Raw genomic sequence first — 27,290 nt, 5'->3', positions numbered from 1 at the left:
TATGGAAACAGTGATCATCAGCAATGACCCACGAAGACATGAACATCTGTGTTCTAGACAGAAAAGGTTCAATATAGCATTCTGGGTGAGATGGAGAGAGGCATTTACTCCAAAGGACTATTTATCCATTGCATAAATGCCTACGCTGTGACTTATTCCCTCCATTTGGACCAAACTGTGTTTGTGATTTTCTCATGTACTGAGCAGAGCAGATTAAAGGATTGGTTAACTAACCACACCTGCTGTGTTTGGTCCCAAAGTGGGACAGAGGTCACAGTAATGGGCTGAAAACATGTGAACTGCTGCTTGAAGTAGAAACCAGCTGCAAGGTTGACACACAGCATGTGAGGTCAGACAGGTTTGATAAAGCTCTGAAACCTGTGCTCAGTCCCAGTATGCCTCATACTGGAACAGTGTCCCAAACGGTGGCAGTTGATTGTCTTACTCTCTTTTGGGAATGCATCTGTTGTCCGGTAGACTGTCTCTTATACTGTACCAGTCTGTGATCTTTGGCTTACAAATTTTTTTTATTCTGCTTTATGTAAAGATGACTGCTGTGGCTGAGAGAATTAAACATAATCCACTGCATATAAGAAAATAGTTAGGCTTGCTGTGCTACAAAACACCTTGGCCACAAAACACCTCAGGGATACTGGAGCCTGTGCTTGAATTTTACTATCACCACCACTGAATTTCAGTTTATTTGGTTTAAACTGCTCCTAGGTTTAATTAGCCACAGTATATTTTGTTTTCTGGTGTGTACTGTGGGTGTCTGATGAAAGAAATCTTATTTTTAGATCTTTGCTTTTTTTTTTGATTCTTTAAGCAAAATATATCACAGTTGTCCTGACATTTCTTCACAGCAAAAATTAATGCTTCCACTTCATTCCTGGTTTCACAGCCCACCTTTGTACTGTGAAGCTCTACAGAGTTCTGTGCTAACCCTGCAGACATCCAGGTCCTGTGAACAGGCTTGGCCAAGTCTGAGGCTTACAGAAAAGTAGGCATGACTTGGCAAAATAAGAAAAGGGATTTTATCCTTGTCTTGAGAGATTCAGAAAACATTTGGTGGTCTTTCTTATTCAAAATAATTTGTTTTGACAGTAAACAAATTCCTAAATTCATGCTAGAAAAATGCTAGGGTTTCAGCTATGTGGGTGATATTTGTCTTAATGTTTATGTACTTTTGACAACTCTTATAAAAGAAGCTCTAGAATTTTTTCCCTAAGAATCAACTTGTGGAGTACTGTCTTCTAAATGACACACTAAATTGCTTGTGTCATTATCCTAGTCAGTAACAAAACCCCTGAGATGGTTGCTTCTTGCTGGCTCAGATCCTCCAGCTGACTGTGAAACGCCATAAATTCATTAAGTATTGGCTTCAAAGAATCATCTTTCATTGCATTCTTTTTTTTTTCTTTCCAGTTTTAACTTTTCAGTAACAATCTCTTCACATTCTGTATTTCATTCTATGAAAGAACTTGCCCCTGTCATCTCTCTTTTGATCATGCAGAGGAAATGTAATCTTCCTGAAAGATATGACAGTTCAAGTTTTATGGTCCTAAACACATTTTAATGGAATAAATTGTAGTAGTTTCCTAGTCTTTTGTTGAACAGACAGCTCAGATTCAGTTAATAAGAATGAAGATCCTTATGTCGTCACAGGCATTTTCTTACTGCGGTAAACATGACTTTATCTATGGAGGTACTAGAAGGCTTTTGTGTTCTTATATCTAGAAACAAATTCTGGCATGAAGTTACTGATGATGTCTGAGTGCATGATTCCAGTTTTCTCTAAAGAAATATTGTTTACTGGGAATCAAGAAATAAGCCCTTGGAAAGATATGAGCCTCCTTTATTCCTCAAAGCTTCTTCTGGTCTACACAGGGAACACTGTAATATTTATGGGTCTTGTTTAGGGCAAGGAATGATATGTTTGGATTCTCAGCCCACTGACCACTCATAAAGGAAACCCGGGAACTGGCCTTTTATACTAAGAAGTTGGTGTCATGGGTACAAAGAAGGACTTGGTTGAAAGCTACAGGAATTGTCTGGTGGCCTTGGTGACACTTCTTTGACTATCATATGCAAAATTACTCTCATCAGCCTTATGGCAGAGGGCACTTGCTTATGTGACTGCTCAAAAATTATACTCTGTTTCTATTCAGGGTTGCTTGCACTAAACTAGGGGTGCGCTTCTTCATTTGCTGTACATAAAGTATAGGAAATCCAAAACTAAAACAACTCCTCCTTTGCTTATGGGAAAGAGCACTCACCGTGAAAAAGACATAACACATACTCAAAATGTATCTTAAAGGAAATGAGAAAAAAACTTAAATATCTTGTTTTTCAAACTCTTTATTTTCACTTGTTTGGCAGCTTCTGGGCTGATTTTGTGCCTAGGTATAATAATGTGTTTGCTTGCTAATTTTTTATTTAATCCATGGACTTCTGCGATTTATAACACATTGTTAAGATTCCTTACCAGAACTTCGAATGAACAGAAGAATATGTCCTCAATTGCCTTACTCCTGTATTTTACCATGTCCCTGTTTCACCAGTCCGGTAGTTATAAAACAGAAGATAGAATTTCTACAGATTTCAGTCAAAAAAAAAAAAAAAAAAGAACTCTTCGTGTAAGTAAGCAAGAGTGAATTATACTTCAGTTTTTAGAGTTAGCCATTATAACTATCACAGATAACTCTTCCTCAGTCATGTGAAAACAGACATACAGCATTAAGACTGGTCTTCCAGTTTTCAGCTCCATTTTACATGTACCTCTGGTTTGATGGGAATTTGCTGAGGCGCTCAGTTAGGAAGGCTTCAGGCAAAAACCTGTGATACTGAGGTATGGCAAGAAGATAAACTGAGTCCATGTAGCAGCAGTGGGAATACATAATGCACACCAAAAAGACAAGAACCTGGAAACCATGCAACATTCTTTTATACAGGTTACCTTTGCAGAAGAGAATGTTTGTTCTTGCTTCGAAGAATCACCACTACAGTAGTTAAGCCTGTCCTCAGGTGGTGGTGTACTCTGAGCAGCGAGGCACAAGTGTATGTTACAAACAGCTATCTCTGCGGGTTTTATTCAGGCCGAACTTTGAGTCATGGATGCAAACCTCATTGCACATCTTTTTGTTTCTAAGCACCTGACAGTTAAATTCTCTCTTGAATACCTCTGAATGATATAAGTGTAAACCATTACCTCATGGAAATGGCAGCCACACTTCCCTTGCAGGAATTCTTTGTAGCGTCCCATGGTGATGACAAAGGTATCAACCACTTCATAGCCAAGATTTTTTGCTGTATCCAGAATAACTAAGTTTTCATTCCACAAGTTTTGCACTTCTACCTGCATTCCAGATAAAATATTACGTCTAGTCAGAAGGACTGCTTAAGGGTTATTGTATTCTGCCATGGAAATGAATAGCAAAACTGCATTTTGAATAAAGCAATTATGTTGTACTCAAGACATGGATTACTATAAACTTGCTCTTGAAAATAGCTATTACTCCTAGACTGTTCTAGATTTTTGCAGAAATTACAATTACTTTTCAGTACTTGTGCAGCTTCCCTCATAGGAAGATTTCAATGTTGTTCAAAATATAATTACTGGGTTATTGTTTTTAATATGCATTTAGCTAATGTGAAGTGTAATTCAGAAGAAAATTCCTGTTATAAAGTTATCTGCAACAAATGATGAAATTGTTCCTGTAAAGAAAAAGTCAGCTTCAAATCAAGTCATTGAGTTTCTTACTTAAAAAGGAGCATAAGGGTACAGGTATTCTAGAATCAGTTATACTGAAGAACAGATTCTTATTTCTCAAGATATTGCAGGAAGGCCAGGAATAGAAAAAAGGTTAGCCATAAATTTGGCAAGGAAATGGGTTTGACACTGAAGACAGAAGAGCTTTGAGAGTGAGTAGCTAGGGTAATCCAGAAGTCCAGAGCACCAAAACCACATGGGTAATTTGGCATATGATTCCAATATTGAAAGGAAAAAGAATGTTGATTATTTCTGGAGTTTTGTAAATTTACTGGATGACAAACAGGAAGAGGTAGTCCTGGAAAGCCTTTAATATTCTTTCTATCCTTGCCTCACCTACCTTCAATTAAAGTTCTGTTTCTTCCTCTTAGGACTTAAGTCTGCTGAAAGCTATGGCAGGAGCCATGGCAAAGCTTCTTCATGTTGATGCTAACAATTTCCCTACTAATTTCCTTACCTAATTTGGTCACCTAGATAAATTAAGGAAATTGTTGGAATCAATAAGGAGACAAAGCAGATGATAGTACTATCTCAGACAGAATGGGTAAAATCTGACAGGGCAATCTACAAAGCAGAAAGAAAGGCGAGAGCAGCAATAAGTCACTCACTGGATGCAGCAGTGAGTTATGGTTGCAAAAAGATGCAGGCGCCAGTCCCCAGTGTGATAGGAATGCTGTGTGTAAACCATAAAAGCTAACAATTTTCTGTTTTCAATACCCGTGAATAGCTGAGCATTACATGCAGTGCCAGTAGGCATCATTTACTCCATTCTACCCTCCGGCGCTTCCCAGCCCTGTCTCATCCATTCATTTTATATGTGTTTAATAAAGAACTACTGTCCGAATGGTAAATAAAAATATTTAATTGAATGAGGTACACGGCACATTGAAACGAGCCCATCTGTTACTCTGAATGTCCTGGATATGATTCAAACTGACTGTAACATCTTATTAACATACAAATAACAGGCTAGAGTCTCTGGTACATTCCAGCTGCTCTGTAATGTTCTGGCTTTATACATTGGTTAAGATAGATTTATGGAGAGCCATGCAATGCAGCCAGACCAGCAAATCTGATCCAGCATTAACCATGGAGGAAGCCTGGGGAGGGCCTGTGCTTGACACAGTATGAGGAGCAATCTGCCTATCCTCAGCTATATTTCTCAACTTTAGCAGCAAGCTAAATATCGGAGCTTGTTCTGGTTTCTGGGACGGCTGAGTGAGCACAGCATCTCAAACAGTGCTCTGATTGCAGAGGAATCGGTGAAATAAGGCAAATTTGTTTGAATTCATATTAGCGAGTCATATGAGCAAATACAAACATTGTTCTTTCTTTGATGCACTTAAGGCTTGCTCAGCAGACGTTGTAACATGTTTTGACCAGACAGCAAAATTATCACTGGAATGACAAGTCTTCCGGAAAACGCACTCTAAATGTACTGTAGCTTACCTGGGACAGAGAATGTATTCCATCCACTGGGAGGTGAAAGCCCATCCCTATAGATTTGATAATTACCAGGATATTTGATAGGTTTTCCCTGTTGGCAAATAATAATAATAATAAAAAAAAGACACACTTTTTACTTAACAGATACATCAAAAGGCACTGCATTTTTGCTTTTTCAAAGTCACTTAAGTGCACACCCATGAAAAAATGAATGAAACATTTGTAGTTAACAATTTTTGTTAAGTTGTTCATTGTAATTTATCATTTCAAGACTTAAAATAACACCAAGTACACAACACTACCTGTTCAACACCTTTTGGATAATTTGCAGGTGATTGGAATTAAGCCACTGAACACCACCTACAATTAATACGGTCTGGTCTGTGTTCTCCAGGGGACGTGATCTGAAACCCGGAAAGAAAAAATAGCATATGTTGCCTTAAAATAGCTGGCAAACATTTTAACTGCATTGCATTGCAATTTAATGAACTGTATCTGGCATCCTGATCAGAGGTCTGATGCAATTTTCTGCTATTTTTCAACCACACAATATGATCTGCACATATTATGTTTACTTGTTTACTGACTTTAATTGTAGAATGTGTTAAACAGTTTTGTGAATAGAATGAGAATACAAACAAGCCAGCTATAGTGTTTTTACAGTACCTCTGCAGCAGTTGTTCTAATGCTTTCTCAAAAGTTGGTCTCTGGCTGGCATTCATCCAAAACTGGGGGTAGTAGGAGTAACTGATAAAGGTTTTCCCCTCATTGATGTTATGATAACATTTAACATCATGAGTCTTCTGCCATTCCTGAAGAGTCTTATTCACTCTTTCTATGAGATAGTACATCATTCCTCTGTTAGTTGAGTCACCTATAAAAAGAATCTTTGGATGGACAAAAAAAAAAGATATGACTTACTTAAATGCTGTATGCTCCAAAACCCAAAAGCTAAGAAAAGACTACAGCTAGTCTGGTGGTTTTTAAACTCTTTTAATAATGTTCAAGAAATCTCTGTGTGAGCTGCTGATTCTCCAGCTCTGACATCTCAATACTACAGTTCTCCCATAGCAAAATCTGTGTGATCTGATTAACAAAAAGCTATATTTTGTGTTTCAAATGCAAAAAAGTATAGATTATAAATGGGCATAGCTACATAGTTAGTCCTGCATTTTTCATCCTTTTTGGTAATTTCTTTTGTTTAAGCTTATATTTACTTCCAATCACTAGTACAGAGCCTCTCATGATTGTTTGCATCTTCCTGCTTTCCTTCCTCTGTTTTTTAATGTGGTTTGTTCCTACACAGCACATCTTGGTTAATGTCTGTCTTTGTAAATGTGGTTCATTACAATTTACACCAAAATAACACACACACACACACACACACACACACACACACAGAGAGAGACACACATCTCAATAAGTAGGGCCGCTGCCTTATTTGTTGAGAGTCTTTCTGCTGTTTCAGAGGGGGGCATAGAAAGGAGGTTATTTTGGCAGCAGACAATTTGAATAGAGTCCCAGCATGTGTGATGGGATCACCAGTAAGCACTGTGACCTGAAGGGAGTTAGAAGTGCCATCAAGTTGACAGAAGCACTTCAAGTATCAGCACTCTTGGCTGGGCTACTCTGAACTTGCAAATGAATGAAGAAATTGAATTTAGATTTGCTCGTACTCATTCTGTAGAGTCCCCTGACAAATCAAACATCTCTCTGGAGACCACTGAACTTAACACATGGCCTTTTAAATGTAATTGCCCTATTTTTAACAGATACGACTAGCATTTCCTCCTGCTAAAGAAAACCTGTAAGAAATGACAAGAATCCAAAGGAGAAGGGAACCCAGGCTCACTGTGGTTTGCAATGAAACTGTGTGTGTCATCAATTACCACAGTCACCTCAGTCAGAAATCCACAGAGGAGCATAAATGTAAAACCAGAAGTCAGAAACACTGTAAAGCCATAACACAGCAACAGCCCTGTTCTCTGCACAGCAGAATGCAACTTCTCCTACCTACTCTGGTACTCGGGGTAGTTGGCACCTTGTAAGTTGGGGTTTCGTTGCTTGGGGATTTTGAATCTGATTTTGGGTTTGATGCTTTGCATTTCCACCTTGAATGTTTGGTTATGCAAATAAAATTGAGACTGCATAAGACTGCATGTTTAAGAATACATTTCTAAAGCTTCTCTTAGAGATTTTTTGTGGTGAAAACACCTTGGACTCCTTCACACCTAATATATCTCTATTTATACATTCAGTCACAGTTTTAGGAACTGTTTCTGGCTCCCTCTGTGAACTTATTGTGAGTAAAAGTTAGCCGCAACAGTGCACCAATGATAGTTCCCATAGAACAGATGCAGCTCTGATGAATATACACTGATCTGGTGGCAAGTATAAGAATGGGTATGACGATGTCTTGAAATTCCCATGGTTTAACCATTGTGGACTGCAGAGAAGCCCTTGACAGATTATGTATGGTAACAAACAAAGTAAAACAAGCACTGAGCATATAGAGACTCTTTCACCTCCTGGACTGGACCTCTCAAAGCTGCTTCATAGAGTGAATTCTTAAACAGCTGCTATTCGTGCTTGGACAGCACAAGTACTTCACTCACATGCAAGGGGATTTCCAATTCTTATCACATTGTGTCAGAAGAAACCCTTTAAACCAAGCATGACATGACTCAAAGATGTCAAGGATCCTTCGATCCTTGGAAGAACTGATTGGATATTCCCTCTTTCCCTTCCTGACAGACACAGACATGCACACAATTCTTTACAATTAGGAAGACAGTCTATGCTTACATTATGGCCTAATTCTAAAGTAGGTTAACTTGAGGTTTTAAACAATTCTTTTAACTTACAAAACCTCTTAATCTCTCCAGTCTGTCTATATTCATGCCTTTTTAATCTCCATTTCATAAGTCCATCATTGCAGTATCTAGATGCATATCTATTTAAAAAGCAGTTCTCAGATATTAGCAGACAAGGATATCATTAACTGGCAATGTGGGTGAGAACATTTCTATAAAAACACAGAACATCATTAGCAGAATAACAAACAGGCTTTACCAGGTTACACACATAGATCAGTTGGTAGAAGATGCTAGATTGTTTTACTTCTGCTTCTAATAACATGTGGTACCATTTTGTTATCACAACCTATGGGGATTTCTAATTGCAAAGGAGCTTATTCAGCCATAAATGACACTGACATGGTAGGTGTGCAATTTTTCTCGTACTCTTCGTTCTACCACGACTAAGATTGTGATAGATACTTTGTCCTTCTAACTGTATTTGGGCAAATCTTATCTGTCACTGAATTTAAATAGCAGAACAACACCCTTCATGAAAAAAGGACAGAAGAATCATGGCCAAGGCCAATGGATATGATGCACAGATGCAGCATTTTGCCAACACTGTGTATTCTCTAGCAGTTTAAGTATGAAGTGTAATTCTACATCTTTCCAAAGCCTCAAACATTACACACCATCAAAAAACTGAGTTAGACTCATCAACATCTTTCCCACTTTTTTAATGACAAAATTAGATCTACCTCCCTAAAAGCCCCAACACACTCAAATTTACACTATTAAATTTTAGTCATTTAGGACTTTACAATTTCTACACCCTCATGCACATGCTTAAGTAAGCAGTGGATCCATGAGTGAGTTTTCAGGTTGGTCCTGGGGTAGCTAGTGGGCCAGTTCTGCAGATGGGAGGGCACTATGTGCAGTCATTTAGAAAATCAGTACCAAGAGAGACAAGTTAGGTACGACCATGTCTTAAAGTAGCAGTTTTAGTCTGTAAATGCCGTGATGCTGAGCATGATATCAGAATATCGGATAGGCCTTAAAATAGTAGCGCTGTTGTTGTCCTGATGTTCTGAGAAAATGGAGGGAGTGACAGGAGTCAGAGTAGAGTCCTTTTGGGCAATCAGTACAATACTGGTGATGCTGCACATGGTCTGTCTCTGAAGGAGTAAGTTCTGAGTCTCAAAGAATCTCCATTGTCCCTCTTAAGAGAGCTCTCAAAGCAGTAAAGCAGAGGGTCAGGAAACAGATTAGATCAGACAGCTAATGCTATTGAGTGATTGAGTGTCCGCTTGGGAATGTATACTTATTCCTAGGAGAAGATGTGTCTGAGCAGGACAAGTCAGAACTGAGGCAGATGGCAACGTAACGTCGGCTAGGAACATGAGTTGCTCCACTAAGGAAACTAATATATAAATGGGGAAGAGAGAAACGAGCCAAAATACACTTGTGGTTGTATAGAAAGATGGGTCAAAAGTGTAGGTTATTGTCAAAGATGTCAGTCAATTACAGCAACCATATTAGCTTTCAGTCAAGAATTCTTTGACTGTTCAAGTAGGTATGAGCCATACCATTGGAATTATACAAATCTGTTTAACTCCAGCTACATTTTTCACAATGACATCACAGCACTGTTGAAAGATTTGTCATCAAAACTACGACTGAAGTATGTGATACCTATGGTCTCTGCCATCTGCCTCCAACCTGAGAGTTCTGAAGTCTGTTTGCAGTTGCCACAGGAGGGTGTGAGCAGTCACACTCTGGAGACTGCACGTGCTGGGATTTAAGGGTATGCACGCTCTTCTGTAAGTCTGGAGACAATTTCAAATAGACAGATGGTTGTGCATTCCTTGTAATCCAATGCATCCGACACTGGTGGATGCACAGTACATCACCAGTAAATCTGCACACACAGATCATCCATTCATTAAGACCTATCTGTATCGAACAATCTGCTTCTAGCTATTGGTCCAACCATGCAGTGAGACATAAGTAAATTATTCTTTTTCTTCTCCCTAAATAAATCCAGCTGGAAGAAGAGGACATTTGCAGGCAATACTGCCTCCAAAATAGCTCTTCAAATTGCCCTTGTGAAGACCTGGTTACACACATTTTGTTGTGGTATACAGACCACCAGAAAGTGTCTTTCACAGCATCCACCTTTTGCAAGTCATCTTCATTTAGAGAGAAAGCTTCGGAGACCCAAAGGTAAAACAACTGATGTACAGCCCCAGGAAGAAAACTTATGTCGTTCAACTAAGCCCAGAGCTTAAGTGAATCAGAATAATAATTTGGTGCAATTGAATATGTGGTAGCTATGAACACATTTATTTCTAGACTGTTACATGAACTTACTGTAGTTGTGCATGCCATGTAATATTTAACGTGATTTGAACCAGAGGCTCTGGATATGATTGTGTATTTACCTCTATGACAATAATCAGTAAAATGATGGCTCAGATGTGTAGAATATGCCATATGTCATTTTCTTTGTAGCCTGGTGCAAGGTTTAGTCATTTACTGTTCAGGTCAGTGGGGGATTTGTCTGCAGGATGACTAAAGGACCAGACATACACAAGGCTGTAAGTTTGCCGGACAAAGAACAACACTTTAATGCAGACAGATGTTTTCAGTGTTGCAATCGTTTGGTGTGAAAAATTCCATTATAGCTTACAGGCTCTTAAAGATTGTGTAAGCATAGTGGAATCCACTTCTTAACCAGACCTATCATTATAAATTAACCACACTTAGGAAATTTAAACACCTGTAAGTCCAAAACACTACTTAACTCTAAAATATTGTTTAGGAATTATGTTAAAACTTCTGTTTTAACAGCTGAATTTTAAGTGCTTCAGCAAATATTGTCTTTTCATATTTCCTGTTCTTAATTCCACATGACTCAATGGTACTTCATTATAAAACTAAACTCTGAGCAGTATTTCTCAGTGATAAACAAAATACATATCTCCCCTGCTATTGAGGCCAGCTTTCCATATGGTGTTAATTGGATAAATAATTACCTGTTAGAACCCCTTTTCCCTCACCCATTTTTTAAAGTTCTTGTACAAAAATCAAAGCATCATTTCTTAATAGAATTGTATAAATCTTACAACAAAAACTCACTAACCACAGTTGCAGAGGATTTTGTTCAGCTAATACAATGCAGATACAGAATTTTTGTCATGATTGCCTATTTCCTTGATTTGATTAGGGCATACACGGGGAGTTCCCCAAGAACCACACAGCTTGTATCTTATTACTCTAAGTTGGAACTTAAAATGGAGGAGAAAAAGGATTGCAGATATTAAAAAAGGACTGGATGAAAACCTTCTGAGCAAGAATCATGTTAGCCTCAACACTTCAAAAATTGCTTGTTTACTGTGTCCAAAATACAAACATATGACCATGTAGCTTTGCTGAAACATCATAAAGCAAAATAAGGCCTCATAAAGTGTTTTTGTGGATGCACTTCCTTTCTCATGTCTCCACTAATCTGAACGTTATTGTTTCACTACAAGTAGTCTTAGGTTTTTATGAGATGGAAAGAAATTAGCTCAATCACAGTTTTATATGCACACAAATTAAAATAGCAGTTAATGATGTGAAGTGATAGCCAGGGAAAATGAATTTCTGTTATAGAGAGAAGAAATGATAACTTTAGAGATGAGCTCTGAAAAACAAATCAGTTTTATTATAGACATGAAAGCAGCCTGGAGTCATAAAACTAATTTAAAAGTGATTTTGAAGGCTTATTTATGACGCAGGTTGGAAAGAAGTGCTCTGTTTGGGTGACAATAAGTATATTTCAGAAACATTGACAAATGCATAAAAGAAATTATTGAGCAAGGGAAGTAGATGAATGCTGCATTTTGGTGCACGAAACATGGGAAAACCAGAATGACTGTGCTTAAACAAAAAGTTGATCTTACGTGTGCTGCATTTCAGGCAAAAAAAATAGACTGTACAACTTATTTTGTCAGTTGCTGCAGCATGTAAAGACCAGGGGCACAGCACAGCAGTGGCTAACTCATTGCATTTTTCCCTTTGTATCGATTAGAAGTAGAAAGAAAAATAACTTTTTTTTTTTTCATTTTTTTTCCTTTATTACTATAAAACCAATAAAGGAATATAAGAAAACAGCCTGCAGTTATTGTAGTAGGAATTTGGCAATGGCATAATGATTAATGCCTCCTATTTAAAACAAAAGACTAATCACAGGTAATTATGTTGTTTATAATGTCTTATCACGACGTTTTAACCATGAGAAGTAAAGCCAGCAGGTTAGATTCCTGAAACAATTTTGTAATTTTTTTTCAGAACAAAAATCAAAGACTTCAGTCTAGTGAATCACAAAAGCCAAAAGCCATTACCTGCTTTAGCTTTGGTTCCTGCTCAAATCTTGCGTGACCCTGAACTTTTTATGAAGGGTATTTGGAAGAGAAATTGAGTCATAGGTGGCTGTTACTATTTTGATGGAAGGTGTGACACCATTTGATCCAACAATGCAATAGACATTCATATCTCTGCTTTCCTCAGGAAGGACTGGTGATTATGTGGGGTGAATGGAGGTTTTACTGTCTTAGTTCAGAATAAACTCGGAGCAAGAATTAAGATTTCATGTGGTCTGCAGGTAAGAAAATGGGGCTGAGGTTGGAAGAACTCATGGTTTCTTCCAATTCTGATGGAAAGATTTTGCCACAGATGCTGCAAAATGTAGATAGTGATACATGACTCCTTTGAACTCCAGAGACCAAAGTTACACAGTCTGAATCTACCAAGTGTAGTGGCATAGTACAAAACCCCAGGACGCGGGGGTACACAGGTTTGTTGAGTACATTTTGGGAAGTGGACAACAGTGAGTTGTTGTTGTTATTGAACTTCAGCAAATAACAGTATTAATCAAACAGCATTCTAGATCATCTCAATGTCCTCACTTGGATTCATGATTTTTGCCCTTGTGGTTTGCATTCATGTTCTTTTTGCAACCTGCTTGCATTTTTGTTGTTGAAACCTTCTGCTTATTTTACTACAGAAACTGTGATGTCATTGGTTTGAGTAGAAGTCAGTGATCTCTCTAGTGCTTAAAGACAAGGTACATAAGGGTTTTAAACTAATACAAAAAATAAGAAATGTAATTATTTACAGATAGTTACCAAAATATCCTGTATAATAATAACATATTTGTTCACAAAAATTATATCTCACTGTCTATTCAGTAGTCTCCTTACGAAGGATCCAGGTTGCTTAAACGTAATAGCATATAATACAACTGACACTCAAAATTTTCTTTCAGTGATAACCAAAAATACATTTTCTATTACATTGTTTAGATTGTATAAAGTAATTCTAAAGTTTGCCTTAATCACAGACAGAATCAAGACGTTGTCACCCAAGATGAGGGCCATTTTTACTCATCTGTCTTAGGTATGAAGAAAGATTCTCTTAGTTCTTAAGGTCCATTGACACGAGGGAGTTGGTCCAGGCTCTACATTTATTTGTTTGGTGAAAGAAGTAAAAATGCTATTGCAAAATTCCACACAATATTAAAACGACTGCAAAGTAATAACAAAAATAATGTCAGAGGGAAAGATTTAGGAAAAGTATATGAAAAGGGAAGCATGCACTAGAATGATGAGTTTAAAAGAATCCACCAATTAAATGGACATCTATGCAAAGGCAACAGGAACTACCCAGCAGATTTCTACAGAGCAGTGAAGGTTATCAGACAATGACAGAAGACTTTTGCAAAAGATGCAGACTAGGAAACAAGTGCAATTAGTTTTACAGAGATTTCTCTTGCATAGTGTTAACGTAGTTCATGTGGGATCTGGCTCTCATCTGACACAGTGGCTTCTGAGAGACATAACACTGTGGGATTTGAATTAAGAAATTTAACTCACAACCTCTCATTTCATATACTTGGTTTTAACAGACCCTTATCAAATGTTGTACTGTTTTTGACACTGGGGAATATGAGTGGTTGGATTCAGGAGGTGGAAATGCCAGCATAATCCTCCCAGCAATGCCCCGACAATCCACTTTCATAGTGGCATAGTGTTCTTCTGCTATCCTTTATTGTCTGACCAAAGGGTGTTTTCTTACTGAAGCAGACCAATGTCTATGGAAATTAAAGACCAAAGAAAAGATATCAAATTCTTCTCTATTTTTTGCTGTGGTCAATCCAAAAGTGCTTGTTTTGTACATGAGGAGCAAATCAAACTTCTCCTCTGTCATATAAAGCTATGTGTTCTTAGAAAAATATGTTAGGAAAAACCAACAGCCCCACAGCAATGGAGAAAGCCACAAGCAGAAATAGACCCAAATAGTAATGAAGGACCTTCTGCAGGACAAGAAATCACCAGTAAAGAAGGAGGAAGTGTTAATTGAAAGACTATTATTTTGTATTTGCCTGTATAGAAATACTTTCAGATTTTATCAAAATGCCTCTTTTAGTTACTATTTTCTTACCTAGACGATACACTATAAAAATCTTTATAACAATTAATTACTTACTTTCTGGATACTTGTATCCTCAGTAAGGTACCTGAGCCTCAGACCAGAGCTCTTGCAACAGTTTTATAGTCATAGCATGCTTATTAAGGAGACCTTGTATTTCCAAGCAATCACCTTAGAAGCTTCACTACAAGAAAAGAATGTGCAAGAAGTCTTGGTAAGATTAGTGTGCACAAGCAATGCCATGCATTAGGTACGCAGCAGAAGAAACACAATTGTACGTCAAGTGTGAGATAAACTGTGACAACAATGCAAATCCATCCTCCATTTATAGTTCTTATATACTGACTGCAGGTCTCACTGGTAACCATGTTCACCGCAGATCTTGAAACTCCACTGGTGTGACCTAAGCTCTAAGCGAAACAGCAGCACACAGCTGTGACATCAAGCTAAAATATGGATAACGGTTGGTTTTCATCCCTGTGGGTTTTCCATCTAAATCTTTTTCCAATTAGACTAAAAAGGGATTTTTCTTACATATCAGTCTTAAAATTGTTTTTAAGGCTTCAGGACATTAAAATCCAGGTGAATAAAAATAATTTGAAATGTAAAATCTGTTACATACCCTTCTGCCCTCCAGACAGCGCTGGAGTTCGGGCTTTGCTAGCACAGGGTATCGGCAGCCATGGGGCTGCCATGTTATTTGTCTCCAGTCGCAGGTCCTGTTGTCAGAGCAACTGAGGCAAGGGACAATCCACTGCCCTGGAAAACAGTAATGGGATGTTAGCATCTCCAGCGTACTTTTGTGAGTAGCCTTTTTATATAACAAGTGAGATATTTTTGAATATTTTGTCATGAGAGTTTTCCCTAAACTAAATGCTTGCCGACTCTTTGAAGATACTGTTTCCTTCCTCTGTGTTATGCCCTTTTCATTTAGCAAGGAGTTTTTCCTACTCATGAAAGAACTGTGAATGCTCAAATTTGACAGTTGCTTGTGGGTTGATTTCTCAGTTCATGTTGCCTTTCTTGTAGCAGCTAGTCCTGTCCCTATAAAAGGTATTCAAGAGAGACAAAGTGGGTGAGGAGGTTGAATGGGAAGAGAAAATATCCACATTCAGAAGCATTTCAAGATAAGAGTCATTCTAATCTACCACTAAACATCTGAAAGTTATGTGTTTGATCAAAGCTAGATCTTGAGAGACTCTGGATAGAAAAATTGATGTAAGATTATACAGATAACGTACAGATAAGGAGAGATGATGACTTTCCCTCACAAATACTTATTTCTTTAATTTGTGAGAATTCAGACTACACATATACACTTTGGAAGTTGAGTGTAAAGTGAGATGAATAGCCTATATAATTTATTAAAGCCTGATCCCTATTTTCAAAAATGATTTTATAGATTAGGATCATAAAGGGAGATTACAAAAATTCAGTGGGTTTTAGGTATCTCTCACCTAAGGCAGAATGGTTTTGTTATTTAGGTTCTCTAAAACTATTAATTTCCAAAATCCTGCCGGAAGTCAGAGGTATTTAACTTCTGAATGAAGATAGAAAACTTTTGAGTTGTCTTTAAATCCAGATCAACACAAGAAACATTTTTCTCACCCATACAAGTGCACCATCCTCACAATATCTCCCAGTGTCTACGTAGCGCTGCCAGAAAAAACTGCTTCTGCCTCTGATTAAAGGTATTACGAGAGGAAAAGTGCAGAGGTCTCCATTGTCAATGCCATCAGGCCTTGCTAGCACAACCAAGCTTCTCATTGCAGCTCAGCAAATGGCTCCAAAAGCAAATGTTTACACAGTAGACCTGACCTTAGAATTTGTGACCATCACTGTTACTAGAGAGCAGCTAGCTGGGTGTGCTTCACTGTCTGTGATAGATTGCTGCATTACAAGAAGGCATAGCAAAACCACAAGGCTGCTGCCTATCAATATGTATCAGGCCAGGAACTGAGTGTGAGTGTGAGTGAAGCAAGCCTGCAGAGTCCCAGTAGCCTTGAGAGAGACAGCTGCTACCTCAGGAGCAAGGGAATGGGCAGGGAGGCAGCCAGTGCTTGCACTGAGCAAAAGTCCCAAGCAAATATGTTTTGGTAAGTAGCAAAGTGAATTGTCTTAGCAGATAAGAATCCCTATAAATAAAACCATCAATAATTGTTTGTACGGGAGTCTGTACTGGTATATCTAAGGGCAGAATAACTCAGCATAGCTCAGCTCCCCTGTTCTCATGGATGTCTCCTGAAGACTGCCGCTGGGCAAGCAGCCCAGTTCAGCATAGTGTAAGGAGAGGAAAGAGGGATGCTCAGGCCTGCGGTGCTAGGATGTAACTAGAGAGAAGGAGCTGCCCAGTGTTCCTTACTGAAAGAAGTTCCAAACCTGCATCATCTGTGTCCTAATCACCTAGCTGTTTGTCCTTAAGGATAACATTCCCACTTTTCTCATCAGCTGGGTATTGCTTTAAGGTTCAAAATTCATTAACGTGGGAAAATAGCATTATTTTAACATGGTCATTTAATTGGGAGGAAAAAAAAATCCAAACTTTGGTCCCCAGAAGAGATTCTATGTAGACCTCAGCTGGGAAACCAAGGGCTGAATTTAGACAATTCTTTCTTGCAGCCTCTGTGCTCACCATTGTGAATCCCTTCCCCACACTGTCCCCGCCTTGGCTTTGAGGTCCCTCACTCCAGACTGTGTCCTCCTGGCCACCACTGGAGCCAGGCATGCTTTGACACTTCAAGATTTCTATCATCACATACGGGTCTTGCTCTCAGTTCCCTCTGCACCCCGTTTGGAGTCCGTGGCTAAAGGGTCATTCTCAGCTTCATAGCAGCTGTAATGAATAGACTGAAAAGCGTAAGGTCTCAGATAACACAGCAATACGTGCCATGCAAACACCTTTTATTGCTTTTTGCCTTTTGAGAAACAGAGCAGGAACAGAGTGGTTGGTTGGTTTGAGGTCTGGACTCAAGAGTTCACCACTATTGTAGAGTTCTTATATGAACCTAGAATAATAGAATCGTAGAATGGTTTGGGTTGGAAAGGACCTTAAAGATCATCTAGTTCCAACCCCCCTGCCATGGGCAGGGATGCCTCCCACCAGATCAGGCTGCCCAAGGCCCCATCCAACCTGGCCTTGAACACCTCCAGGGATGAGGCATCCCACAACCTTCCTGGGCAACCTGGGCCAGTGCTTCACAACTTCATAGTGAAGAATTTCTTCCTTGTGTCTAGTCTAAATCTTCCCCCTTCCAATTAAAAGCCATTCCCTCTAATCCTTTCGCTACATGCCATTGTAATGAGTTCCTCCCCAGCTTTCTTGTAGCCCCCTTCAGGTACTGGAAGGCTGCTAGAAGGTCTCCCTGGAGCCTTCTCTTCTCCAGGCTGCACAACTCCAACTCCCTCAGCCTGTCCTCAGAGCAGAGGTGCTCCAGCTCTCTGATCATCTTCATTTCCCTTCTCTGGATCCCTTCCAATAATTCCCCCTGAGTCAGATTATTTTTGAGAGGACACAATTTTGATGCTAGAGAATAAATGGCATTACACCTACAAACTTATGTCCAATCTGAAATTTGCTCCTTATAACCAAAGAAGACACTAATTTGATTGGACATCAATTTATGTCTCTGCTGGGCCTAAATCCAGATGGCAGTTGAATGCTAAGACAGAACTTGTGTAGAATTATGTTAAACTGGATGCAGTTGTAGAAAGTGTGGAACGCTGGATACAACTAAAACACTTACGTCACAGCAGCCACACAGAATGCTAGAAGTGAAGCTGTGATCTTTTAGCCGCTAGATTTTGTAGTTGTCTGCATACCAAATTTCCACAGAGTGCAGTAGTCTGATTTGCCTGTACAGGAATTTAGCACAACTGGGAGTTCTCATGATCTCTATCAATTCTTTCTCTCTCTCTCTTTGAGGAGCCAAACACATTGATGACTTCTGTATTATTGATAAGAGAGCAAGGCTGATCAGAGAACTCATTTTCCTATGATAGCCTGGTTCAAGTCCTATTGAAACAAAGGGGATTTTCTGAAGGAAAAAGGATTTTTGTTGCTATAAAAAATATAATTTCATTCCACACTAAACAAGATGGAAAGAGAGATGCTTCCTCTCTTGAATATTGAAATAAATGGTGTAAATTAATGTACATTTGGTAAGATGCTGAGCTTCTTCTAAAGAATAGTGTCATGACAACTAGGACAGGAGACCGTCATTTCTGCCTTTAGTTACATCCTGAACAAATATCTCTGCACCACATCAAAGTACTAGAAATGAGGCATGAAATCCAGGTTGTATTGAACTGCAAAGCAGACTTCTAAGTTTTGCTATTAATATCAGAGAAAACAAGGCTGCTTCTCTGCCTCAGCCTCTGCCTATGTCTGCACAACCTTGTGGTAAAATGGATATGTTTTGCTGTTAACAGTACCCCAGCATCCCTATACAACTAAGGTGTTCCCTGGCATAAGAACAATGCATGATGCCTCCTTACTTCTGCAAGATTTTTTAGTTCTTTTCTGAGACAAAAGAGGGCTTAGCTTGCTTTCTCTGATAATTAAATTTATTTAAGTAAAAGAGATGTTGCTGCTTTAGCATGTTAAAAAAATGTTCACTGCCAGGATTGAAATATCAATCCATTGTTACAAATTTAGAATGATTTTCCACAAAAAGCCATGCTTTCCAATTCCAGTTGGATGCTGTGACATATATAGAAACTATACAGCCACTTGTTGCCAGATACTGCAAACCCCAGTTCAAGGCTAATTACACACTTCTTTGCAATCTTCACTTTACAAGCAGAAATTATTCTTCCCTGTTTAATATACTTGTCCTTTGAGACTACATCTCCTGAAGTTTGTTTCCATTTTTAATGCGTACATTATTCACAATAAGGCTACAAAAGATATTTTATATTCAGGGTCACTTAGTTAGATGCAGTATTCAAAAGAAGGGTGTTATATATCAGAACAAACATATTTTCTGTCCCAGAAAGATTCTTCTGTGGATTTGGTTTGGGCTTTCTATTCAGGAACTTCATGTCCTGATGTCATAGCATAGGGTGGGTTGTTCTTCTTTATGATTCACAACTTGTTGTGTGATTAAAATATGCTGCTAGGTACAAGAGTGTCCCCTTTGTGTGTTCCTTTCATATAACACAAAATTAATATATGCCTCTGTTTCACATGAAGTGGTGCGTTCGGGCAGTACCCACAGTCCTTTACTTTGTATTGATTATTCCAAGAGTTTGTGCAAATTTACTGCTGTGAGAAACTGCTCCTGTCTATGGCAAGATAAAAAATACAGTTGAGTTGGTAGACCATACAGGAGTGTTGGGTTATTTTTTATTTGTCTAATAAAGAATTGAATAAAATTACATATTGTCTAATCCAGCAACAACTTACACTATGAATAAGACTGCATACCTGAGTGGTCCTGTGGATTATTCAGATTTATTAAGTACACTTGCATAAATCTCCATGCAGCTCTGAGCTGAAGATGAATACTGTCTGTTGTTATGTTACCATCTGGTTTCCCTCTAAACCAAAGAGATTACTTTTTTTTTTATTGGTTATTGTATAATGTTTGATTTGACCATCTTGTTTTTTAAGGTATCATATATATAAAACTACATACTTTACTGTGTGAAACTGTAAATTGTGTTCATGTTTCAATAAAGAAGTGGAAATATAAAACTCAAATGGATCAAAATGTTGTGTTCTTTTTTCTAAAGCTAATTTTTATTTTGATGTCCATTTAGAATAAAGGATTTTTATTTTAAATGGTTTTGATGGAAATATTTCAATGCATTTTAAAGGCTACATGACAATAAAACAGTAATGGGTCACTAATTAGAAACATATTAAACAAAAAAAAAGTCATATAAAACAATTACCCTGGTTTTAAAAATATGTAAATATAACAAGTGATTAGTAAAATATATTGTGTGCTTGTAGGTCAGTGTGTGGCAATAGAAAAGAGGAAATATTGCCTCTGGTCTTACTTTGATGAGGTGCATCATGAATTCCCAGAATAAAGATGATTAAGTACAAACCTTTTGTGTCTCCAGCTTCACAGGTCTTAAACATCGTCTGTGAAATCGCGGAGAGGTATTCATGAGACAGAGGCTGCAAGCCACAGGATTCCTCTGGACGAATTCGAGCACCACAGTCCTGAATTAAAATGAAATCTATGAAAATGACAGCACTGCATGCATCCATATGACTTTGAAATCCTCCTCAAGGACATTTGAAGTGGAATAAAGTTATTTAGGGTTGGTTTCGCAATCCATTTATTATTTGCTCTTCATTATGTATTTTTAATATGATATTTAAAATCCTTTTTACATTCAGACAACGGTTTTGTAATAAATTATCCCAATCCACAATATATGTACAAGCTACTATGTTTGCTAAAGATAAGAGAAAATTTATTAAGGCGATCATATATAACATTTATGTAATGTCATGTTGTCTCTATTTACCATACAATTTGGCCTATCTATTTGGCCTTAGCAATTTTGTGTACCTATCTGAAGTCATATGAAAGACATTTTTGTGATGAAATGCTCCAAATTATCTTCAGGAGATACAGGTGCATAAAGGAAAAGAGAAAGAAATAAAAGAAAAATTTCAAGGGGAATTTTTTTGACCCAGTAGAGTGGTTACAAAAACTTAGGGGTATCAAAGGAAAGTATTTAATAGAACTATAAATACAATATTCTCATGGGTCTTCATGTGAGATGTAATCCAGGGTAAACCACAGATACTACCATAAGTGTAAGATAAATAATGGACGTATTTATATTTAAAAACATTCACCTTTTAATTCATTTTCTTCGTAGAAAAGAATCTGACCTTTTGCACTTTCTAGTTAAAGACTTCACTAGGACCCACAAAAAACTTCAAAGGGTTACAGTAATTTTTTGTGTACAAAAAATTTGAGAAAAGGTAGACATGGATTTTTTTTTGTATAGTTTTCCTGTTCTCTGCTTAGTGTTCTATAACTAGAGAAAGCTGTTATGACAAAATGAATGCCATGCTATCTTCTATTGTTAAACTGTGATGTTATCTTGGAGCCTGTGGGTCTGGACACACTGTAGAGCTATTTGACAGTATTACTTCAATAACATTAACATCAGAAAACTCCTACCTTGCAGTAAAACAATTTGCACAGGACTTCACAAGAAAGCCTGAAATTCCTGAATGTGCTGCAATTGCTCTCAACATAGTGCCATAAAATAAATTAACAGAGATTTTCTTGTTCATACCTCGGCTTTGGGGTATGTGTTTAAACAAATGAAAAATGATTTTGATTGCATTCCTTGGACAATTTCATTAACAAGAGTTTCATGTGCCCGGTTTATTACTAATCACAATTAATATGCAGGTCAAACTATGTCACTAATTCCCTTTGACTTTGTTGTATTTTCAAAGTATGCAAACCATGAATTTTAATGGACACTGCTTGTGTTTAATACATCATCTACATTTAATACCATCGGGTCACGAGATATCATGAATCACTGAAGAAACCTTATTCATTTCATCTTCACTTCTGTGGGAGACCAATCCTTTACCATCATTGACACATTTAATATAAAGTGCAAAATGTATCTGTGGAAGCCCAAGATTTACTGCATCTCTGCCAATATATGGCATATTAAGGGCTTTTCTGACAGCCTACAGATTTTCTAAAGTTTTCTTCAGGTGCTGCAGTGACATGACATCCTTCTTGCCTTGCCCAAAGATGAAACATCTTGTGATCTTAAGAATGTTTACAAAAGATCACTCCTGGCAAAGATGAGAGCCAGACATGTAAACTTAAAGATAGCTCCTAGTCTGTGTCTGTTCTCCCTGCAAACCTTTTTTAGAAGGCAGACATAAAGAGGTCCTTGAAATGTCTGGACTAGAATCAAAAGAAAAATTCCCTTGCCTTATGTATTTCAGCGTGCAGTTAGAATCAACTCTTTCTAAGACTGGTTTTGCCTTTAACTAGTAAACTTTCTTTTATCTTTACAGAAGATTTTTCTAGACGCTAGCAAATAAAAGAGGAATAAAGCTTTTCTTTGTATATCTAAACAGCTTTCAGTCAACATCAGTTGATACTTAGAGAGCAAACATTTCTGGAGTCCATCTGCTGTGTGAAATGAGAATAGTTTTTGTCCAGACCACACTGCAGTGAATGTGATTCTTTCTACAGTGTTAGCCTTTAAGAGATACAGATTTTTGAGGCTGCTACTTTACAGTGTTGTCAAATTATTAATATGGAGCTATTAATGTATATGTTATTTCATTTATTTATAGTCTAGGTTCCTGAATTATTAAGATTTATTTGTTTAGCTTAGCTTTGAATAGCCACGCTGCATTATCGCTCACTTATATACATACATATATGCATACGCCTATACGTACATGGTTTCACTCAGCTGTACAAAAATATTTAAAAAATACCAGTTTTAAAATTGTATAAATGTGTGCAAAACACAGAGAGTAAAAGTGAGAGATAACCAAAGTGTTATAAAGAAAATCCTTGCTCATGTAGCTAATATCATGGAATGAATGTCATACAGATAGAACTATTGCAGTTGCAGTTATGCTTTAGAATAAGAGATCTAACTTAACTATTAATGGATTTTTAATTGCTATTGCACTTTTTTACCTCCTCCATTCTCATGAAAAATGATTACTCTGAAATTGCAGTAATTTCCTACAGATTAACCCCATAAGCTTCCACCAAACTGGAAGCAGTTAAAAGGAGAGAAGATGACAAACCCACAGCTTTCCTGGGAAAAGTCATATTGAATACAGACAAACTGTCCATGTGTGTTTGCTTGAATCATCAGTGCTCCAGCAGTAACAAAGCCCCACATAAAAAAAATAAGGTTACTTTTAGCATCTACAGCTGCTGCTACCTATCAGCTCAAAAGGTATTTTAAAATAGGAAGGTAGGATTTTCAGATTTTTTCTGGAATAATGCAACCTTGTCTATTCAAAGCTGTTGCTAAAACTATAATTTCCAGTGGAAGTAGCCTCATGTTAATTAATTGAGTGTTTTGGAAGCTCATACCCAGGCTGCCTGCATCTAGGCTCTACACTCAGCTTTCTCAGTGAAAGTCCCTCATATTGAAAGACATAAATGATCAATGGGAATTCTGGGCTCAACACTTTGAAAAGCAGGTAATTTCTGCTTAGGTACTCACGTTTGTGATAGCATCCAACTGAAATCACCGAAGAGTACCCCTACTAGACTAATAAAAGCTCAGTGTATCAGAATGTTTTAAGCTAAACAAGACAAAGCTTGTTTATTTTAGCATTCCATACAACCAACTTGTAGCCAAAGTCCTGCATCCTTTTAATATCCTAAGTGCACAAGTCTGTGAACTAGTGGATGAGATAAACCTCATTCATTAGTTCTAGCAAAGACAGAAGGGAATGTCTCCATCCATCGAGATCTGGCTCTGCAGTCCTTCAGCCTGGCAGGTCACCCAGCCACCTCCCCTAAGCCACCACAACCATGCCTCACCTTACAATGCTGCTGCGGCTGTCTTATTTCTTTTCACATTATAGACATGAGAGAAAAAAGCTTCCTCTGAAGGAGGTAATTTCGAATGCTTTTTCTGTCAATTTTTGTAGGCTTGTTAACTTTATTTGATCTGGTTCTGTTTTCTAACTGAGTTTTCTCATGAAAACCTTTAACCTCTCTTTAGTCCATCTTTTTCTATTTTACTCATAACATAAACTAGATGAAAAATGATTATAAATGATGTTATAGAAGGAATTCTAATAAAATTAGCCAAAGAGTGAGATCATGAACTAATGAAACTATATCTCATTGCTGGGGAATAAATTGTGAGCAGACGGATTAGTTCCACTCTATCAACTTTATTAATATGGCAGTAAACGAAGGAACAGTTGGCATGTTGACTTCTATTCAACTATCTCCTTCCATTCAGCTGCATTATTCAGTGATAAATAAACCTACAAAGATTCAGATGTTTAGGTTGGTTCAATTCAACACACAAAAATTAACTAAAAGAACTGAAACTCCTGGAGATATAAAATAGGTGCAGAAAGCTCTCACAAGGATGAAGGAAGTCTCCTGAGAACTTTCAGCTCAGTACTGCTTTTGGCTGGGGAACAATGACAATTATTGTACATCAAGCAGTGTCTAAAACATTGATGAAGATTTCATCTACATCAAAAGATGTACAAATCCATTAAACAGAGAACATAGGATTAAGGCATTGAACTCATGGAGCAGTGGGTGTGTGTGTTGCAGCTTTACTTTAAAGGGAAGAAACTGCCACCTCTGTGTTTTGTAAGGAACCTAATGTGTTCCATCTGCTAAAATGGGATAATATTTCCCCAATGACTCCAAAGCTACTGTCACAAAAAAGACATCAAAAGACTATGAGATGCTCATTTCCATAGAGATCTGGTAGGGGCCATAAAAACACTTAAGAAAATTAGTCTAGGCACTCATGGGGTTGGAACATGCAGTGCACAGACATCAGTAGGAAACTAGGACTGATATGAAAAGATACTGGCCACATTGTCAATACATGGTGGAGATATCAGAGAACAGTTTGAATTGTGGACAAAGACCAGCCATCAGTCTAAATTGCTTTCAAGTTCTTACTATTCATGCCCTTGCTATAATTCTTATTATTTTGCCTTAAGAATACAAGCACACCAAGAACTGAAGGATTTTACTCTTTCAATCACAAATTTCTGCATAGAAAATTTTTTGAGCAATACTGCTACGTGCTTTAACCAGTAATGGAAGAATGTCATAGCTCCACAGTATCTTTACTAGCTGCTAAAGAACTTTTGAAAATCCCAGTAGGTGTCTTTCTACAAAGACAAATTCCTCAAAGCACATACAGATTATATGTACAAATAAATTTCATCTTGACACTAGAGCAGATGCAAAGTGGATTCTTCTGCATTGAGAATACTAACCTTACAGTAAGTTAAGAAACTGTTTTGAGAAATAAGGACTATTCATAAAGAAAAATATTGCAAGTTTCATACCACTATTTTAATATCTTTTATGTGTGTGGAGAATATAAAAGAACACTTTCAGTCTATGAAGGATTTTGATTCAATTCCATTTTACATGATGTTTAATATTGCACACGATGTCAGACTGTCTGCCTTCCTACTCCAATATAGACAATAGCTCTAAGTTCTGCATTTATGAACCAAAGAACAAGAATATTTATGAGTACAAAAAAGCATAACTCTTAATGTAGCAGAGACTTGTGAATTATGACTCTACATAGCTCAGAGATGCAGCAGAATTAGTTGAAGTAACGCAGCTGAATGTGAAATCCAACTCCTACAAGACTAAAATACCATAAAAATAAGTTTTGGAAAATATTTCAAACTGTACCTAAAGATATTTAAAGCTCTGTTTTTCAATATTTAAAGATAACATCTGCATGGATTTTGCAACTGTTTTCCTAGCAAACATGTTTTCCTAATGCAACTAATGGTATTTTTCCCAAGCAAGACCAGTGACAATTTCCAGCTTGTACGCTTTATAAACTAAAAACACAAAGCAAGAAAAAAGGGAATCAAAAGAATTTAGTGTTTCTTCCTCCCTTCCACAAAATGAAGATAACCAGGAATGAGGAATAGCAGATAAAGAGAGGCATTTTGCTATTTTAGGTTCTGGTGGTGTTTTATTTTTACAAGTGAGATGATGATGTTGACCTGGAGATTTTAAGAACTGTTTTGGATTGCCACTTAGTCCTTCTCTTCCCTCTCATCTTTTCCCAGTGGAAGCTCTCAATGTGAATCAACTTGAATTTTGCCAAGTCCCAAAAACGTGGAATAGCTTGGAAAAATCATGTGCTTTGGCAGTGCAAAGAGTAAATATTTTATGTGATAACCAAAGGAATTATTATGTATTTATGGTTCTCTCAATAAAGTACTGATATGGCCCTCCCTGTTCTCCCCGGTAATTAGTTAAAAAGTGTGCTATATGAGCTGGGAAATCCCACAGCCTTGTGGCTATTTTTAAGGGGCATTCTTTTCTGCCCTCCCATGCTCAGCGTGTATGGCATTCACAGTTCACAGAGCAAAAAGAAATCTATACTCTACACCTTCCTCTGTGGAAAAGATGTTTGAGCTCTAGCCTTTTCCTATTGATTTTAGACTAAGACCTTTATATCAGAGCCACGATGAACACAGCAGAACTTCTTAGGCTGAACAGCTATCACTACATTCAAAAGGTATGAAAAAGGTATGAGAAAAAGAATGAGTTGAAAAAAATTACTGTTCATTCATAAATTCTGAAACTGAAATACTCTGACAATGAATGCAGTGCATTGAAAAAACATATCTTAGGAACTTGGTGGAGCGAGCTAAACATCTGCTAAAGCTGCTGTTAAAGCTGCTTTTCAAGTAAGAAATCTTGCTGATTTGAACTCATTGTTTCAAGGTGTACTGTACTAAAAGTACTTTCTCACTTTTAGCACAAAATCCTATATTCCTTGCAAGAACAGCTGTTAACTTTATTCAGGGCTTGGGGCATACCAAGGTTAAGATTCCAGGGAGAGATTTAGGATGTTTGTTTTGGCAGGTAGATGAGGTGCTTGGGGATATGATTTAGTAGTGGATAGGTACGGTTGGAGTTGATGATCTCAAAGGTCTTTTTCCAACCTAATGAATCTACGAGTCTATGAATTCACAACTCTGACTCTTATTTTCTGTATCAGTTTGGACAGATGACTTGGGACTCCATCCAACACTACTCACACGAGTAATATATCATCTCAAATCTCTCAATCTGTTGTCA

The 27,290-nt window shown here is 37.6% G+C and overlaps 1 protein-coding gene across 3 annotated transcripts in view; it reads right to left on the bottom strand.

Annotated features, from left to right (window-relative positions):
• Nucleotides 1–27,290, bottom strand: part of CPED1 (cadherin like and PC-esterase domain containing 1) — a 145,994-nt gene that overhangs the window by 5,555 nt on the left and 113,149 nt on the right. For 2 of the 3 annotated variants that reach the window (XM_054063250.1, XM_009563579.2), the window contains 6 exons: nt 20,539–20,656; nt 15,107–15,243; nt 5,882–6,102; nt 5,518–5,619; nt 5,219–5,306; nt 3,209–3,355 (listed from right to left, as the gene is read on the bottom strand). In XM_054063250.1, coding sequence (XP_053919225.1) covers nt 3,209–3,355; nt 5,219–5,306; nt 5,518–5,619; nt 5,882–6,102; nt 15,107–15,243; nt 20,539–20,656 — 813 coding nt within the window. Of the gene's footprint in view, nt 1–3,208; nt 3,356–5,218; nt 5,307–5,517; nt 5,620–5,881; nt 6,103–14,541; nt 14,669–15,106; nt 15,244–20,538; nt 20,657–27,290 lie in introns of those variants that run through there. The other variant, XR_008449232.1, reaches the window with a different exon arrangement.

The sequence above is a fragment of the Cuculus canorus genome, chromosome 1 (assembly GCF_017976375.1).
Source record: "Cuculus canorus isolate bCucCan1 chromosome 1, bCucCan1.pri, whole genome shotgun sequence".
NCBI lineage: Eukaryota > Metazoa > Chordata > Aves > Cuculiformes > Cuculidae > Cuculus > Cuculus canorus.
Note: the sequence above shows the minus strand (reverse complement) of the source record. Positions and strands in the feature narration are given on the sequence as shown.